Source organism: Schistocerca americana, chromosome 3 (assembly GCF_021461395.2).
Source record: "Schistocerca americana isolate TAMUIC-IGC-003095 chromosome 3, iqSchAmer2.1, whole genome shotgun sequence".
NCBI classification, from domain to species: Eukaryota; Metazoa; Arthropoda; class Insecta; order Orthoptera; family Acrididae; genus Schistocerca; species Schistocerca americana.
The window spans coordinates 231,851,025-231,868,080 of NC_060121.1; the positions used below are offsets into that span (position 1 = coordinate 231,851,025).

General features: G+C 38.4%; 1 protein-coding gene across 3 annotated transcripts in view; it reads left to right on the forward strand.

Moving 5' to 3' along the window:
* The first annotated feature begins 1,729 nt into the window (after positions 1-1,729).
* Positions 1,730-17,056, forward strand: part of LOC124605480 — a 136,674-nt gene continuing 121,347 nt past the window's right edge. Inside the window, exons 1-2 of one of the 3 annotated variants that reach the window (XR_006978650.1) lie at positions 1,730-2,248; positions 2,853-6,688. Coding sequence is in view for 2 of the 3 variants with exons in the window: in XM_047137201.1 (XP_046993157.1) it covers positions 3,100-6,688 (3,589 nt within the window). In the remaining variant the exon portion in view is untranslated. The remainder of the gene's footprint in view (positions 2,249-2,852; positions 6,689-17,056) is intronic. The other 2 variants (XM_047137201.1, XM_047137199.1) reach the window with 2 other exon arrangements.

Sequence of the window (17,056 nt, forward strand, 5' to 3'; positions counted from 1 at the left end):
TTCCACATTTCAGCTTAGATCCTTAACACAGTATAGAATCATAAGAGGTCTTATTAATGACCCCAGAGATACAACATATTTGATTAGATTATACTCAGATAAGAATCCAGAAATAGTTTTAAAGTTGACATTAGTGTGCTTCATGCCCACTGCTTGCTTACTAAGTTGTTCAGGTAGGAATTGATCAAATTGTTGGACAGACCGCTAGACCTTTAATATTATACTGTTCAAACTTTGACAGCAGAAACTTATGATCCACCAACAGTTTTTGTTGGGTAAGTAAAAACTGCTGTTGATTTCTGTTTCTTCACAGTTAATGTACTCATAAAAGGAAGCTACTGTTGTCCTCTAATTGCCAAATTCGTGTTATTCAGTACAAAGGATTTTGTTTTTATTCACAAATTCCATAAATTTGCCACACATATCTTCTTAAATATTTTTGAAAGGCAAGAGGTAATTGTGATTGATCTGTAGTTATTTACATTATTCCTCTCACATTTTTACATATTGGTACCGGATTTACAAACATTCTGTACCATTCCACGATACTCTTATCACATAATGTAAACATCCTATATAATGTTATAGATTATAAGGTTTGTTAATTTTTTGTTTGATATCCTATTACAACACTTCTGTATGCCTTTGTTGTTGATGTTAATCAGATGTAGAATTTGAATATTTTTTTTAAAAAAAAACAATAGCCTCAGAAAGGAGAGAAAATTTGCCGATAGTTGTGAGGAAAGTTACAGATAATATTTTTATAAAACAGACATCATAGTCACAGCAGTAAAGACTCAACTGACAACAGTAAAAGGCTGCACAATGGGTTGTTTTTCTTTTTTTCCAAGATCACACAGAAGAGGTGTATGAGAGTGATTTAGTTTCACATCATAGTCACTTGGCTCAAATGAAGACAGCAAGGAATCATCTACTGCAGAATAGCATAAACACAATTATTATTTATATCACTTAGCTAGTGGAATACATCATTTGGAAGGCATACATCTGAGGTTGGAAAAATAACTGCTTACTTTTGGCGACTGTAATTTGCTGATTTTAGAAATTACAAAGTATCTAATATACTGAGGAGTGGTGCAGATTTAAAAATGGTGAGTTTTTACAATATTTGCAAGTGGCAAGTGGAAAACCAGTCACATTCATTTCTTCAAAAGAAAGTCGGCACAGCTCTAACTTTCTTTCCATTCATTTATTTCGTATTACAAAATAAACAATTTCATAAGAGTTCTGGAAAAATTTGGGTGATATTGCCCTAAAGACTCACTAGGTGTGATTTAATCTACTAGAAACTTGCAACGCGGAAGCAAACAGATGGCCAAGAAAGAAAATAAATTCCATCAACCAGTAAGGTACTAAAGGAAACTGACGAGTGGAAGTCTAATCTCAGGAATTATTTAAAAATTGATAATATGCAATTTTTAAATCGAGGTATACCTTTTCTCATTTCACGGCTACAGTATCTCTGAGCTCATACGAATTTTATGACTAAACATCTCCGTATAAGTTGCAGGCCTCACTCAGTATTTGCATTCCGAAGCGATTATCTACTTTGTCAATATAAGTTTTAGCTGTCGATATGTTATGACAGTAATAATAAGCATACTCAACATGAACATCTTGTAACATGATGAAACATTAGAAGCTGAGATACCTGTCGACTGGCGGGATACTCATTCAATTTTTCGATTTTACTACATCCTTACGATGGATCGATTTTATCTTTATCACTGATATTTCATTATCCTTCATTGAGCTCTAAGTGCGTGACAAGAAATGCCTACGGCTTGCATGAGGTGTCTGCATGTAGATGGAAGGTTCAGCGCTTCAGCGAGCTGTCTGAAATGGTGCCGAAAACAACACAGATGTTAGAGATGCGTAGTGGTAAAGTCTATGAAGGATACGGCAGTGGTGGACTGACGCATCGTAAACAAGTCGGGTCGCAGTTGATAATATCGCATTACTAAATATAGTTCTTTTTGTCAAATTACGCGTCTGTTTTAAAGTCATTTGTGTTGGTTTACCGCGGGATTACGTCATATAGGTTGACGATCGAGAAGGAAGATTAGATGAACAGTACGTGTGGTGGATACAAACGTATGTTTATGTTATGATAAACCTGAAAATTGATTTCAGTTTCTTGTGACACCGTTGTAAAGGGTGTTTTGTTTGTGACTGTGTAACAACAACGTTTGCAACTGTCATTTTCGAGAAAAGCCGGGATGTGTAGGTGAGTAGGCAAGAAGATACTTTTCTCTGTTGTGATCATTCAATTTCTTTTTGCGTTTAGGCAGGGTAAAACTAAGAAAGGATAAAATTCATTTTTGGTAAAACATGTATTGTACCCGATTTATGTCCGAAAAGACCTATAATATATACATGGTTGTATAAAATGACAGTAAAGTCCTGAGATGATTTAGTATGACATTGTAATTACGTGCATTTAGTTTACTTATAAGTGAGCCCTTACTTCACTTTATCTCCGTTTAAATCTTACCTAAGATATGTTGTTTGAATTTAACATCTGGGGATTTTTGTGTGCTTCAGTGAGTAGGAACACTAGATTATTCATAACATAATGCCCCATAAATTTATTCAAAACTGATAAATATTTATGAAGCACAGATTATTGTAGTACCTTCTGTTAGTATCTGAATGCTGAAACATTACAGAATAAACTAGGCCCTATTAAAATCCTTAAAATCAGCCCCTACGTATAATTTTCATGTTTTTTTGTTGTGGTGAGTTTTGTTGGATGTTTTTAGAGTAACTATCCTTATATTAATGTACAGAAGAGTGAAAGGCTGAATTTTTATAAATATTATTGTTTGCAGGTGATACAAAAATGCAGTGTGCATTGATATGGCCAGTAAGTCATTATGGACTACTCTTGGAGGATGGATGTGCTGCGATCATGGAGGAAGAGTTATAATGAACTGCATCATTTTCAAAGTGTTTTTCAAGTCACTGCAAACTTGAGTCAAATTTGGGCACTTGAAGGGATTGCACAATATTTCTACATGTTGTAGATTGCTTAGTATTGGAAAGATATGAAATAATTGTCATAGGCACAGAACAGCAATGGATCCATTGGGGCCGTGGGCAACATATAATCCTTCATACACTAGGCTAACGGGTACAGCAGGCAGTTATCAGGGGACTGCTCCTAGTGGACGTGGCAATTTTGGATCCCCCCATCATGCTTCACCAACAGGGAACAACAGTTTGGAAAATACAGCAGTAACAGGGTTGCAATCAGCAAATTCCCAGCTTCTTTTGCAAACTGCTCATAGTTCTACTAGCATGCCTAACAGAGAACTCATGGGCCACACTTCCATGACAGCAGCATTTGGCTCAGGGAGCTTTCTTACACAAACGTCTGGATCGTATGATCCAGTTTTCTCAACTTTATTTCACCATCCTGAACAAAAACTGGCTAATTATGGCCCCTGTGCCACAAGTAACCCTTCAAAGCATTCTTTACAACATACTTCAGCGACCAAGCAAAATGCACTTGAATCAGAAATAACAAGAGTCAGAGAAAAACAACAGAGTAGCACATATTTTGAACAGCAGGCAGCAGGATCACCATCATCACTATCATCAACCCCGTCTTGGTCACATCAGACAAATGTCCAAATACCAAGTCCATTTGGTATATTACCACATGAAACTGTTGGAAATGGGGTGGAGAAGGGCAGTTCCATTTGTGAAGGAGACTTCAATGTACAATTTACCCCAAATCAGAATTTAAATAATATGAACTCTCAGCTCTCACCAGCTTTGGAATACAGTAAATCTTCAAGTGATTACAATAAAATACAGATCAGGAAACCGGACACATTACTGTCCCCTGGTAGAACAGCTTTTACACCTGCCTCCAGTGCAGCAACTAGTGCCACATTTTATCAGCATTCTCCAGCAACATTCAGTAATGTAGGGGCTGTCTCATCTCGGGACAGTACTTCAGTTGTTTGTGCAACAACTTATCGAAATGACAACAATAAATGCCAGCAGCAACTACCAGGGGTCTCTGATTTTGTTAGCAGTGGAAAAGGATTTGTTTCTCCTGCACAGCTACCCACACCGTACCATCAAGCTTCACTTGATACGAAATTGTATTCAGAATTTAATTCTTCTGAGCACATGACACAAGCACCTTTACCAGAAGAACACAGTCAATCTCCGCCTGTTAATTTCTCTCCATTGAATAATGGAAGACAAACAGTTACCTTTACACGCAATGAAAATGGTGGATCATGTTCAACTAGTATTAGTTCTGGGTCAGTTCCAACAAGTCTTGGTGTAGAAGAGCAGCATGGCAAACGTGCCCTTGGTGTATTACAGCAAACAGTTCATAAGCGTCAGCCTAACAGTGATGCATCATTTCATATGCAGCAATACAGCAGCTCCCTTGTTGATAGTGCCAATTATGGTAGTTCACCATCTTTTTCAACAACAGAAACAAAATCTTATTCTGAGCCATTGCTCTGTATTGCAAATGATTCATTGAAACACGGTCAGTCTGATTGTGGAAATCTTACACAAACACAAAGCCCAGCTAGTACGCAGTCGCATCCGAGCCCTCTTGGTCATGTTCCGAGCCCTCTTGGTCATGTTCCGAGCCCTCTTGGTCATGTTCCGAGCCCTCTTGGTCATGTTCCGAGCCCTCTTGGTCATGTTCCGAGCCCCCTCAGCCACGTTCCAAGCCCTCTCTGTCACGTTCAGAGTCCTCGTGGTCATGTTCCAAGTCCCCTTGGTCACAATCCCAGTCCCCATAGTCACAATCCAAGCCCCCATGCTCATGCTTCGAGTCCTGCGTATCCTGTTTACCACAGTCCAGTAGGTATGGTGCCTTCTGCATCTTATGTCCAGCCATTGTCTCCAGAGGTGTCTTTACGGCAATGCCCTACTGTTGATGAAAGGCCAAAAATAGTAAGCCATTCTGCAGACAGTGAGCCATGCTCAACAAACTCATTAAGAGTACTGCCTAAATCACAAATCCCTAGTCACCATGTAATAAATCGTACATCGGGCTCAACAGGTGTTGCACAGAGACAAAAATTAGATGAATGTGACATCAAAGATGGTTATAACGAAGACAGTGGTTTGCATGGAAAAGGAAATCGGCAAGATAATACCTGCCGAAAGCAAAACGTGACACTACAAATGAAGGAACAAAGTGTTGAAGATGAATCCAGTCCATATTATAAGGTATGCATCAAAGAGAGAGATGGTGGAGATAGTAGTACCGCTACCATGTTATCAGTAGTGCAAACACCCAATTTGCCACAGACATCAACACTTCTCCAACCTCAGGACATTTTAGAGCCTTCAGTATCTATGGAGCAAGAAGGTTATATTGAAAGCAGTTCATCCTGTAGTGAGCAGGCGAGTAATGATATTGACAAGCATGCTGCCACAGGTTACAGTGCAGCACTACAGCAAGAAGGTGAACCTCTGTGTACAGGATTACTATCTACTGGTGAACTCACAGAGGCTCAGACAAAAGAGCATTCTTCTCACCTTATTAGGGCCACCTCTGAAGGACAGCAACTAGTGTCCGCTGAAGAGGCAGTGACTCAAAACAGTGCCAGCTCCTATGTCACACACATTGACAGAAATAGAGAGCAACAAGATACTGATTCAAGGAACAATTCTTTGAATGAAAAGTTGGTTTCACCAAAAGCAAGTGTAGTGTGTGAAAATGTACTCAAAGAAAGATCAGATACATTTCAGGATTCCATTGATAAGTCTGATAATGAATGTCAGTCTGCAACAGCTTCTGTGACACAGCCAGTTGTTACAGATCTTCCTAGTGTTCAACAATCTTCTGACAGCATTCGACAGATTTCAGAGGTTGTCAACATGTCATCAGAAATGAAGTCTGCATCTCAACAACCATCAGATTTTGCAGAATCCTTTAATGAAATAAATCGAAAAGTCACCTTAATTAACATAGAGGATGATTTAGAATGTCTATTGGAAGATAGTTCTGTTTACAGTCCAATGACTCTTGAACAAGATGTTAAGATGTCAAAACAAAAGTATTTTTTACAAAATCGTAGTGGATTTTTGGATGGGTACATGAAATTCCTTAATGAAGAGAGACGAATATCTGTTACAAAAAGCAAAAGCACTGAAAAATCCGCAGATACAGATGCACAGAAGAAAGTGCGCAGGAAGCGAATTGCTAAAAATGCAGATATATCTGGTACCAGTACTAAAGTTTTGAAACAAAGTCAGCAGGATGAAGACTGGGAAGAAAGCAGTTATACATCCGATGTGACTTCTGACACATCTGACACTGAAAACATGAGAAGCAAAGGAAAAAGAACTGAATGGATGTCCAGGGACAGCAGTCATCAGGAAGATGAAGGAAGTGAGAGGAAAAGACAAAAATTGGATAAGGAAGACGAACCAGAGAAGCAGAAGAAAAATGCAAAAGACAGCCGAGGGAAAAGTCTTCAGCGATCAACAATTCAGTTGAGGCGAAATTCTAGTTCTAATCCAGAACTCTCATCAAAGTGTAATTCATTTCAGTCAAGTTACTCTAATGACCCACAGTCACTGGATTCACAAAACAGTCATGAAAAGGAGCAAAGGAAGAGGAGTAGAAATGTTAAAGACCAAATGATCGCAAAGAGAAAAATGAGTGAACATAAAGAAGGTATGTTGCATACCTATAACTCTCATGTTTTAGCTTGATAGCCGTAATTCATTACTGTAAATATATTGTCCTGTTGCAATAACTGTAAATATGCATGTAATTAAGTTAAAGTGGTGCAGGTTCAGATTATGGTGCACTTAAATCTGACATTACAAATTTGGGATATTAGAGTATGCCATCCTTGACTTTTTGTACATTAAAATGATGGCAATCAAATATTTAATGAAAAAAACTTAAGTGCATGTTTTTACTATATTATCTTTAATGTCATTTGCGTTCTCTTTCAGTTTAAAAGACTGCTGATTCGTGCTTTATAATATCATTTAAGTGTGTATAGCCTAGTGTTGATCAGACTAATATAATATATTTGAATTTCAAAACTCAGATGTTTGTGTTAATTAAAAATAGGCAATCAAATCGAAATTAATTTTGTACCAAATGTTAATGAACTGTTGGTATTGCTAGTTTTGTCTGGAATTACCAAAATGGTGGTACAGTTGCTGATGTCAGCAAACACAAAAAACCCTCATCTTATACATTGTTTTGAGTGATCAGCATGTGCAATTGATACTGTTTTGTATGGTTTTGGTGTGTAACATTGTCAAGTTTCTCAACTGTTGCCATCAGACAGAATATTCTGATACCAGCATCTGTGTTCTGGTGTCATCAGTTCTTTGCATCTGAACCTGCCCACATCAATAACTGACTTTCATGTGATACTTCCCCCTCCAGGAGGATGTCATAGCTGCGTAGCTTTGCCATAGTATAAAATAAACAATTAGGCCTACTGGAAGAATGGTGGCATGTGGCATGAATGAATAGTCAGTCAGTTCATATTCTTATTGACATATTTGCTGTACAGAGAATAATTACATTTGTGTAATAGTAAACAGCTTGAACATAATTTTTGTTTTGCAGAAAAAATCAAGCTCTTACTTAAAACATGTATTAATTTCAAGTAAATATACTTTTGTGTTTTGTAACTCGTTGGTATCATTAATTGCATGTTTTAAATAAAATAGTCACATCAGTTACCTTCTTTTGATGACGAACATTATAGACATTGATTTAGATGACTCATTTTACTGTGAGGTATTTGCTTATGTCTGAAATGAGTATACCACTGAATTAATATTGCGATGACTTCGTTCGAAATATAAAATGACAAGTGTAACTTCAAGTGAGAGAATATTAATTATGATTGCACAAGGAAAAGGGGGGAAAAATACTAAGCAGCCGCTACATTGGGAAGTTTGCAACACAACATTCTTATAACAGAACTTATCAAAATGACATTACAAAGTGCAAGAGAAGCTAAAAAGTTAGGACATGAATGGTTAGCAATTTCTTTCATGGAATTTTAATAGACATACACTAGCTTCAGCTATTAACAAACTGTTAGATATTAAAAAAAGGAAAAAATCTTGTCCAAATACAGTTAACCATTGTACATGTACCGAAAATAAAGAATATTTATGCTCTGACTAAAATAAAATTTCTTAATACACTGTATGCAGTGTACCTGTACCTAAAATAAACAATATCTATGATCTGCTAGTTTTTAACACTGTGTACAGTATATTTAGGCTTCAACATTTCAGACATTTCTTGAATGTCTAAATATCTTGTGAACATTAATGTAAATTGTCTCAAAGGATTAATCTCCTTTCATTGATTTTTGGAGTGACACAATTCTTCCCTCTGCATCCTTTGTGTGGTATTTGTTGTGCATCCTTAGCATTTGAAATATTTTATTTTCGTATTTACTACAGAACCATATGCCAAATGTATCAATCACTTTATTTTGCTTTTAATGACTGAAACTAGACATCAAACTTTTGCAGTGAGAAGGCTGTTCTTTTCATTGCACTATGCAAAATTTGTATTCTTGTACATAGTGACGTCGTACATCTACAGCTGTACTCTGCAAATCTTGTTACATGAAGAGAAACTGGCACTTTGCACAGTAGATTGTGGTTATTTCTTTTTGTTCCATTCATGAAGAATGGAGTACGGGAGAAATTTCCGCTTATAAGGGTTTGCACATGTTAGGATAAGCTTTTCTTCATAATCTCTACATTTGGAAAGGACGGGTAGCTGTATGTCTTTCCTAGATACTACTCTAAAAACTTATTCTTTAATTTCTTAAACCTTTTTATTCTAGGCATAGTTCTTCACAAGGGTAATAGTTAAAATTTTTCAGTATTTCTACCACAGTCTCGTATGCCATATGTTTCACTTATAGATGAATGTAAGAGATGGTTTCATTTGACATTCCTGCTTACTGCCTTTCACTGGAATGTGTGTGGCACAACTTATGTTAGAGCTAATTTATTCATGTTGTATTCAAGTTATGGATGAGTAATATCTGCAGTCAGTTATATTAACAAGGCTTCAGTTCATCGCTATAGTTGCAGGTAACTAGTTTTCTTATGAAAGAATTTACTTGCAAAATACATGTAATATTGTAATCCAGTGAACAGTAAGATATGTACACAGATTTGAGATATTAAAATTGTGCTTAATGATGGCCCAAAAAACTCTATTTGAAAATGAGTAAGACAAAATATTCCAAATAGAAAATGATTTATTAAAAACTATGAAATGGTATTGAAAACAGCTTGTAAACTACATACTGTGTTATGAATGAATTGCTCTGCAATAATCTGTGGCAATGACACAATGGACACTGACTGCGAATAAAACCCCATTTACCCAACAAAACCTCCCAAATTTTGATTGGCTGTAATTTTTTCACTGGGAGAGGGAACAAATTGGAAGGGCAAGAGAAGTGGTGTCACTCATCTCTCTCCTGCCATGTTTGTTCGTTATTATCGTTTGGTCAGGAGCTCATCATGTGTATTCAGCTGAAAATTTTTCAAAAGCAATCATTCTGTGATTGCAGTGCAAAGAATTTTTCATGTAAGGTTTGCTGTTCTGTGAAATAAAATTGTTCCTGTTATGAAGACTGTCTCGCAGTGGTTCAAGAATTTCCTAACAATGTGTTCAGTACTGGAAGTGAAACCATCTGTTCAACCAAAAACTGCTAATATGCTGGACAATAGTGAAGCTGAGAGACAATCTGTTCTGCAGTTCCCAGTGTTCTGCAAGGAAGCATGCTGCACCTATTTGACTTCCTTGGGAGCACAAGTGCACTCTCTCTCTCTCTCTCTCTCTCTCTGTCTCTGTCTCTCTCTCTGTCTCTGTCTCTGTCTGTCTCTCTCTCTCTCTCTCTCTCTCTCTCTCTCTCTCTCTCTCTCTCACACACACACCACACAACTACTACTACTATGCTTGTCCAAGAACTTAATGCCGCCAACAATAATTAGTGTACATCCTTCAAAGGGGCCCAGAAGATGCTTTTGTGTATGATGAAGCAGATTTCCACTGAAGTGGTCGTGTCTAAACAAACAAAATTTTGGCTATTGGTCTCATCATAACCCCCAAATCCTGCACAAAAGACCATTGCACTCTGATAATATGACTCTTGTGCAATTTACAGAGGTGGCATTATTAGTCCATATTTTTTAAAAATGAGTGTGAAACAGTTACTGTAGCATGCCACCATTATGTTGCCATACTTGAGCATTTCATCCAGATTCAACCTAAGAACTTAGAACAAGATAACTGTGGTTTGTGGTTCCAACAAGATGCTGTTGCAGTGCACAGCAGGGTTATCGATAAGAGTGCACAGAGATCCGTTTCCTGGAAAACCAATCTCATTATGCTGGGATGTTGCTTGGCTGCCCTGTTCACCAAATCTTGATTCCAAGTGATTTTTTATTATTTATTTATTTTTCTTTAAGGCCACCTGGATGTTAAGGTTTATGCATATTGGCCCCACACTCTTGCAGACCTCGAGAGTAATTCAAACGGAGATGGCAGCTGTTCCACAAGACATTACACTTTAGTTGATGATAGATATCGGGCCTTGTCCTTTAACGCATATTGGTTACAGATAACAACTCTTACCAAGCATCTTTTGCACTTCTCATATCCATTGTATATTTTTGTATAAACAAGTTCCTCTCTCTCTTTCATTTTGTTGTATTTTCCTTTAAAATGTGGGAAGTTTTTTTGGGGTCACCCTATGCATGTGTGGTGATAGGAAGGGCATCTGGCAGCCCACTACCGCTAACATTGCCAAGAACAATGTGCCAACCCCATAAAGCATTAGGAGCGATACAGCTTGAAAATTGTATTGGTAGATACTTTCTTTCATTGAGGTCATTTAAAAATTACAGTCATAATAACTCATAGAGGAAGAAACAAAGTGATGGTTCAACGTGTGCAGTGTATAGTTTTGAAACAGTGAGAGAAACCTGATGACCTACAAAATATGATTAAAATTGGGTGGCAAGGAATGTGAATCAAAACTGCAACTTTACAAGGCATAGAATTTTCAGAAATTTCATTTGATTTTCAGGGTGTTTGTAGGAAAAGACTATAGATCATTGTAGTTCCTTGCTGGGCAAATCATTTCATGGTGGAAAAGGAGGGCAGTATGTTAACATTATGAATTGACCACTGTCAGGCAGGTAGCATACAGTGACTGACAATGGTATAACTCTGCAGCTTGTTATGAGTACACGTCAGACATCTTACTGTCATGGCAAAAGAAACATTGTCAAGCATCTGATGACTTTACAAATGATTTAATCTATTAAATATTTGTCTTTATGCATCTAAGTAAGAGGCAGCCTAGGAAAGGTTTTGAATTATGTGCAAAGTTTGTGTTGGAAGTTGCTAAGTGTTCTTATTCTCAAAAACTGGATTAATGAAGTCTTTGTATTTGCATGCCATCAGTTACACTGCCTCAAGGCAAACACATGGCTTCTAATTGTAATACTTGTCTTATTGTATTAACCTTTTCACATTAGATTATACATCTTAATGAGCAGATTATGACAGCATTTTAAATTGATTCAGTAACTGTGTGAAATATTGAAAATTGAATTTTTGTCAGCCCTACACTTCAATGGTACTGGGATCAAGATAGCATTTTAGTATACTCTAGATGTGTGAAGTGGAAGGAAAAAAAAAAGTAGAAACTACATCCTGTTTTAAGTGGGTTTTTGGACATACCTGGTAAACATGATGACCAGGATTTTTCTGTTAGTTTGTGAGATGATCATTCTTACACTGTAGGATTATCCACCTCACCTCTCAATGTTTGTTTACAGATATTCCATATGAAATTGATAGGTGAATTATTTCTAAAATGTCCCCATATTTGGATGAAAGGACCCGTGTTTTTGATCTTTTTATGTAAGCAACAAGGAATCTGTGTTCTGCTGCCTGTTGGCAAAATAATACATTTCATATTTAGTAATAAATTTCATATTTCAGTGTAACCTAATAATAAGATGAATGCAGGAGTTGCATGTGGTCTGCAATATTTTTGAATTGTTTGTGTTAATGTCATATGTACAACTTAGTAGTAATTTTCCCAGTAGACAAACTAAACAGTGCCCTGTGTTATCCTCCATGACTAGCTTGGAAGACATTTTCTGCAAAATATTTCATTTGTTTCCCACATATTGCTTACAGAAAGATAACATAAAGAAATTATCACAATATGATTATTGATCACAGTATTGATTCCTGTGATCAGAGTTTTCTTTTCTGACAATAACCATTTTTGGATATCTGATGTTGAGCTACTGTTTTTTTCTTGCCATTCAGCTTTACATTTTGTTGAAAATACCTCATTTCTGCCTGCTCAGCTTTTTATTTTGATGAAAACATCTTGTGATTTGATATAAGTTGATTATCCAAAATCAAATTTTTAGGTGAGCTATTGACTCTGGGTGCCTTAATATTTAATTGACAGTAAAACTGTGAGATAAAAGAGAAGTCTTGTGTCTACTGCACTGTGGTTGATAGCAGAAAAGTGAATGTGAAACAGGAAAGAAGGTCCAGAAACTGTTGTATGTCTTGAGTGCATAGTCAGTGGTCCATGGACAGTTGGATATAATATTAGGGTTGGTAGCAGTTGTGAAAACTCTTTAAGTGGGTTCTTGTACTTAAGTTACATTTCACCTTTGCTTAAAACAGATTTTAACATAATGTTAAGAAATAAGAAAAAAATTGTGACAGAAAAAAACATCAATTAACTCAAATCCACCATTCAAATTCAGTCTTGAAATAAGCGGAAGCAAACAATCAAGGTGTGTGATGTTCACAACAAATAAATAAGACAACCAAGAAAAGATAAAGTTTGTACGTAAAATAGGTGTTGAAATTTTGTATAGAGCACCACTCCGAATGATATACTACACCAGATATAATTTTCAAGGCTGTGAATATCACAAAAGCAGAAGTATAAGCTGTCAGTTGCATAATTTTTTTAATTTATTCATTTTCAAATTATATATATAATAGAGGGAAACATTCCACACGGGAAAAATATATTTAAAAACAAAGATGATGTGACTTACCATACGAAAGCGCTGGCAGGTCGATAGAAACACAGACACATACATACACACAAAATTCAAGCTTTTGCAACAAACTGTTGCCTCATCAGGAAAGAGGGAAGGAGAGGGAAAGACGAAAGGAAGTGGGTTTTAAGGGAGAGGGTAAGGAGTTATTCCAATCCCGGGAGCGGAAAGACTTACCTTAGGGGGAAAAAAGGACGGGTATACACTCGCACACACACACACATATCCATCCACACATATACAGACACAAGCAGACATATTTAAGGACAGAGTTTGGGCAGAGATGTCAGTCGAGGCGGAAGTGCAGAGGCAAAGATGATGTTGAATGACAGGTGAGGTGTGAGTGGCGGCAACTTGAAATTAGCGGAGATTGAGGCCTGGTGGGTAACGGGAAGAGAGGATATATTAAAGAGCAAGTTCCCATCTCCGGAGTTCGGATAGGTTGGTGTTGGTGGGAAGTATCCAGATAACCCGGACGGTGTAACACTGTGCCAAGATGTGCTGGCCGTGCACCAAGGCATGTTTAGCCACAGGGTGATCCTCATTACCAACAAACACTGTCTGCCTGTGTCCATTCATGCGAATCGACAGTTTGTTGCTGGTCGTTCCCACATAGAATGCATCACAGTGTAGGCAGGTCAGTTGGTAAATCACGTGGGTGCTTTCACATGTGGCTCTGCCTTTGATCGTGTACACCTTCTGGGTTACAGGACTGGAGTAGGTGGTGGTAGGAGGGTGCATGGGACAGGTTTTACACCGGGGGCGGTTACAAGGATAGGAGCCAGAGGGTAGGGAAGGTGGTTTGGGGATTTCATAGGGATGAACTAACAGGTTACGAAGGAAGTTGTATCCCTGCTGGAGAGCCACATTCAGAGTCTGGTCCAGTCCCGGAAAGTATCCTGTCACAAGTGGGGCACTTTTGTGGTTCTTCTGTGGGGGATTCTGGGTTTGAGGGGATGAGGAAGTGGCTCTGGTTATTTGCTTCTGTACCAGGTCGGAAGGGTAGTTGCGGGATGTGAAAGCTGTTGTCAGGTTGTTGGTGTAATGGTTCAGGGATTCCGGACTGGAGCAGATTCGTTTGCCACGAAGACCTTGGCTGTAGGGAAGGGACCGTTTGATGTGGAATGGGTGGCAGCTGTCATAATGGACGTACTGTTGCTTGTTGGTGGGTTTGATGTGGACGGACGTGTGAAGCTGGCCATTGGACAGGTGGAGGTCAACGTCAAGGAAAGTGGCATGGGATTTGGAGTAGGACCAGGTGAATCTGATGGAACCAAAAGAGTTGAGGTTGGAGAGGAAATTCTGGAGTTCTTCTTCACTGTGAGTGCAGATCATGAAGATGACATCAATAAATCTGTACCAAACTTTGGGTTGGCAGGCCTGGGTAACCAAGAAGACTTCCTCTAAGCGACCCATGAATAGGTTGGCGTACGAGGGGGCCATCCTGGTACCCATGGCTGTTCCCTTTAATTGTTGGTATGTCTGGCCTTCAAAAGTGAAGAAGTTGTGGGTCAGGATGAAGCTGGCTAAGGTGATGAGGAAAGAGGTTTTAGGTAGGGTGGCAGGTGATCGGCGTGAAAGGAAATGCTCCATCGCAGCGAGGCCCTGGACGTGTGGAATATTTGTGTATTTATGTATATGTATATATTTTTTTTAGCCTGTATTTTTTGTTGTTGAGCAGACATAGCCATTCCTTTTGATTATAGAGCAACATATTAAATTTCTCGTATTGGTTACATACAATTAAAACTTAATTTATTACTAACAAAAGGAATAACAACATTGGTTGAACAAAAAAATGAAATATATAGCTCTAACTTCACTATGCATGAATTAAAATAATAGTGATTAACATCTCATTGTTTACAAGACAACAACTGCAGTGAGAACCAGTAAGAGAATGAGATTGGTCAGACATTCAGTGTACTGTGGTAATTTTGCTAACGTGTGTTGGATACTAATTACAGCATGTGTAAATGACAATTGTGTCCATAAATGTAGATTTGCTTTCATTCTGTTCCCTGTGGAATGTATTTATTTCAAGCAGCAAACTACTTGGAGCTGGCAGCAAAAATAAACTGAAAAGTGCTGAGCTATTATGTGATCTTGCAAAATATAATCAGTACTGCACACTAACTGTGGACATATGATCACATGCAAGTCTAATTTCACAGCTGTTGCACTCAGTCATACTGCACAAACGGGTTATGGAGAACCGATATCATCATTCTCTTCCATGCTCAACTATCAGTCAATTAGTTGTTGTTAGGCAGGTATGATGCTGGTTTATAGCCTGGATCCAAAAATAAGGGAATTATGTACTTAATGTGCTCACATCCCAGGGGCCCATTTACGGAAACAAACACTCCACGTACAGTGGTGCAGCTAGGTGACAGTAGACTTGAGGGTATACAAGTGCACGTTGTACAATCATTGTAGTGTTCAAGAGATTGCTGATGTAAGCACTTCACCGTCCTGGGTATGGCTGCAGTTGTTTGGTTGCAGTTGCCAGGTGATGATCCATTATGTGATCAGTATTGGTTGGAAAGGCCCCTTTGTTATTTCATAACCAGCTACAGAGACATAGGCTGGCCTTGGCCTTGCAGACAGACAGTGCATTGTGCCATCGTTCAGCAACAGTAATGGCAGCAGCTGTTAAGGTGTTGCTGTCAGCATGATGGCTGTAGTGCTGTATGAGGAATGGATTGGAGCAGTTTGTGTCAAGACAGCATCAGTGCCCATGGCAACTGGCCTGTCCCCATTGCTCAGCACGAAGTGTACCTAGCCAAGAAGGATCAAACCGTGGCTCCAACATGGAGGATGCCAGTGTTGTGTGCATGTGTAGGATGTTGGCCAACTGTGACAGCATGAACCTGCACAACACAGGGTGAAGAATAGGGCCAGTGTGTGTCCACTCAGATGTTGAAGGCTGGGCAGCTGCAGTAGGCTGTGGCTTATGAAGGCAGACAATGGCAGCTGCTGACTCATTTTAGCTTGAAGACTGGCACGAACCTCCACTTGTGACTAGCGCCTGGTGATGGCAGACTGAGCATGTAATTCTGGCAGCATATATGCTAGCTTGGTCAAATATTGTTTCTGACACAGTGGCAGTTTTGCCCTCCAAGACCAGGTGCAAGGCTCAACTTTTGAGCAACCCTGATATCATTGCTCAGTTTCACTATTGTATCAGCGACTCCACAGACCTGACAGTACGTAAGTTGTGTTGAAACTACTTCTTTCAGAAGCTGTGGGGGCAACTTCTAAAATGTCAGTGTGCTGAATACATGTTCTTCCACCAGTGTACCTAGTTACTGAGGTATCTTGTGACATCCTCCGTAGCACATAAGGGTCATCTGCTTCACCAAGTGGAATTGTTGCACAACATACCTCTCCTGTTCTGGAGACTGAGTCCATGGGATCATCAACTGTTTACATTTCTGGAAAAATTCTTAACAATACATTTCGCAGTTTTACATACATATACAGTATTCTCTGATTCTCCTTATTCTAATCCAGAGTGAACCACAGTTTTCATTGAGTGTTTATTAATGTAATTATTATTCCTAATATTAAGCCAGTCTCCTTGGCAACTGATGCATGAGCTCAAGTGTGGGGCAGCTTGCATCTAAAATAGATACAGATTACTCAAAGTAGAGTCAGAACTATGATGATACCAGTAATCAAGACACTCATTGTCATGACTTTGCTACATTGTTGATCACGGTATTGCTGTACATGCTAGAGCAATTACTCCATGGTAATGCGTCCCTCTTGACTTGCCATTTGCCCACTGAACTTACCTAATTTTTAACACAAAGGCATTATTACACTGAATCATCACACAGGCAACCAGTAAAATAAAATTATGAAACCCTTTCTTTTTAATAAATTCCCTTAACAGATCATTTAAGAGCAAATGGATCTA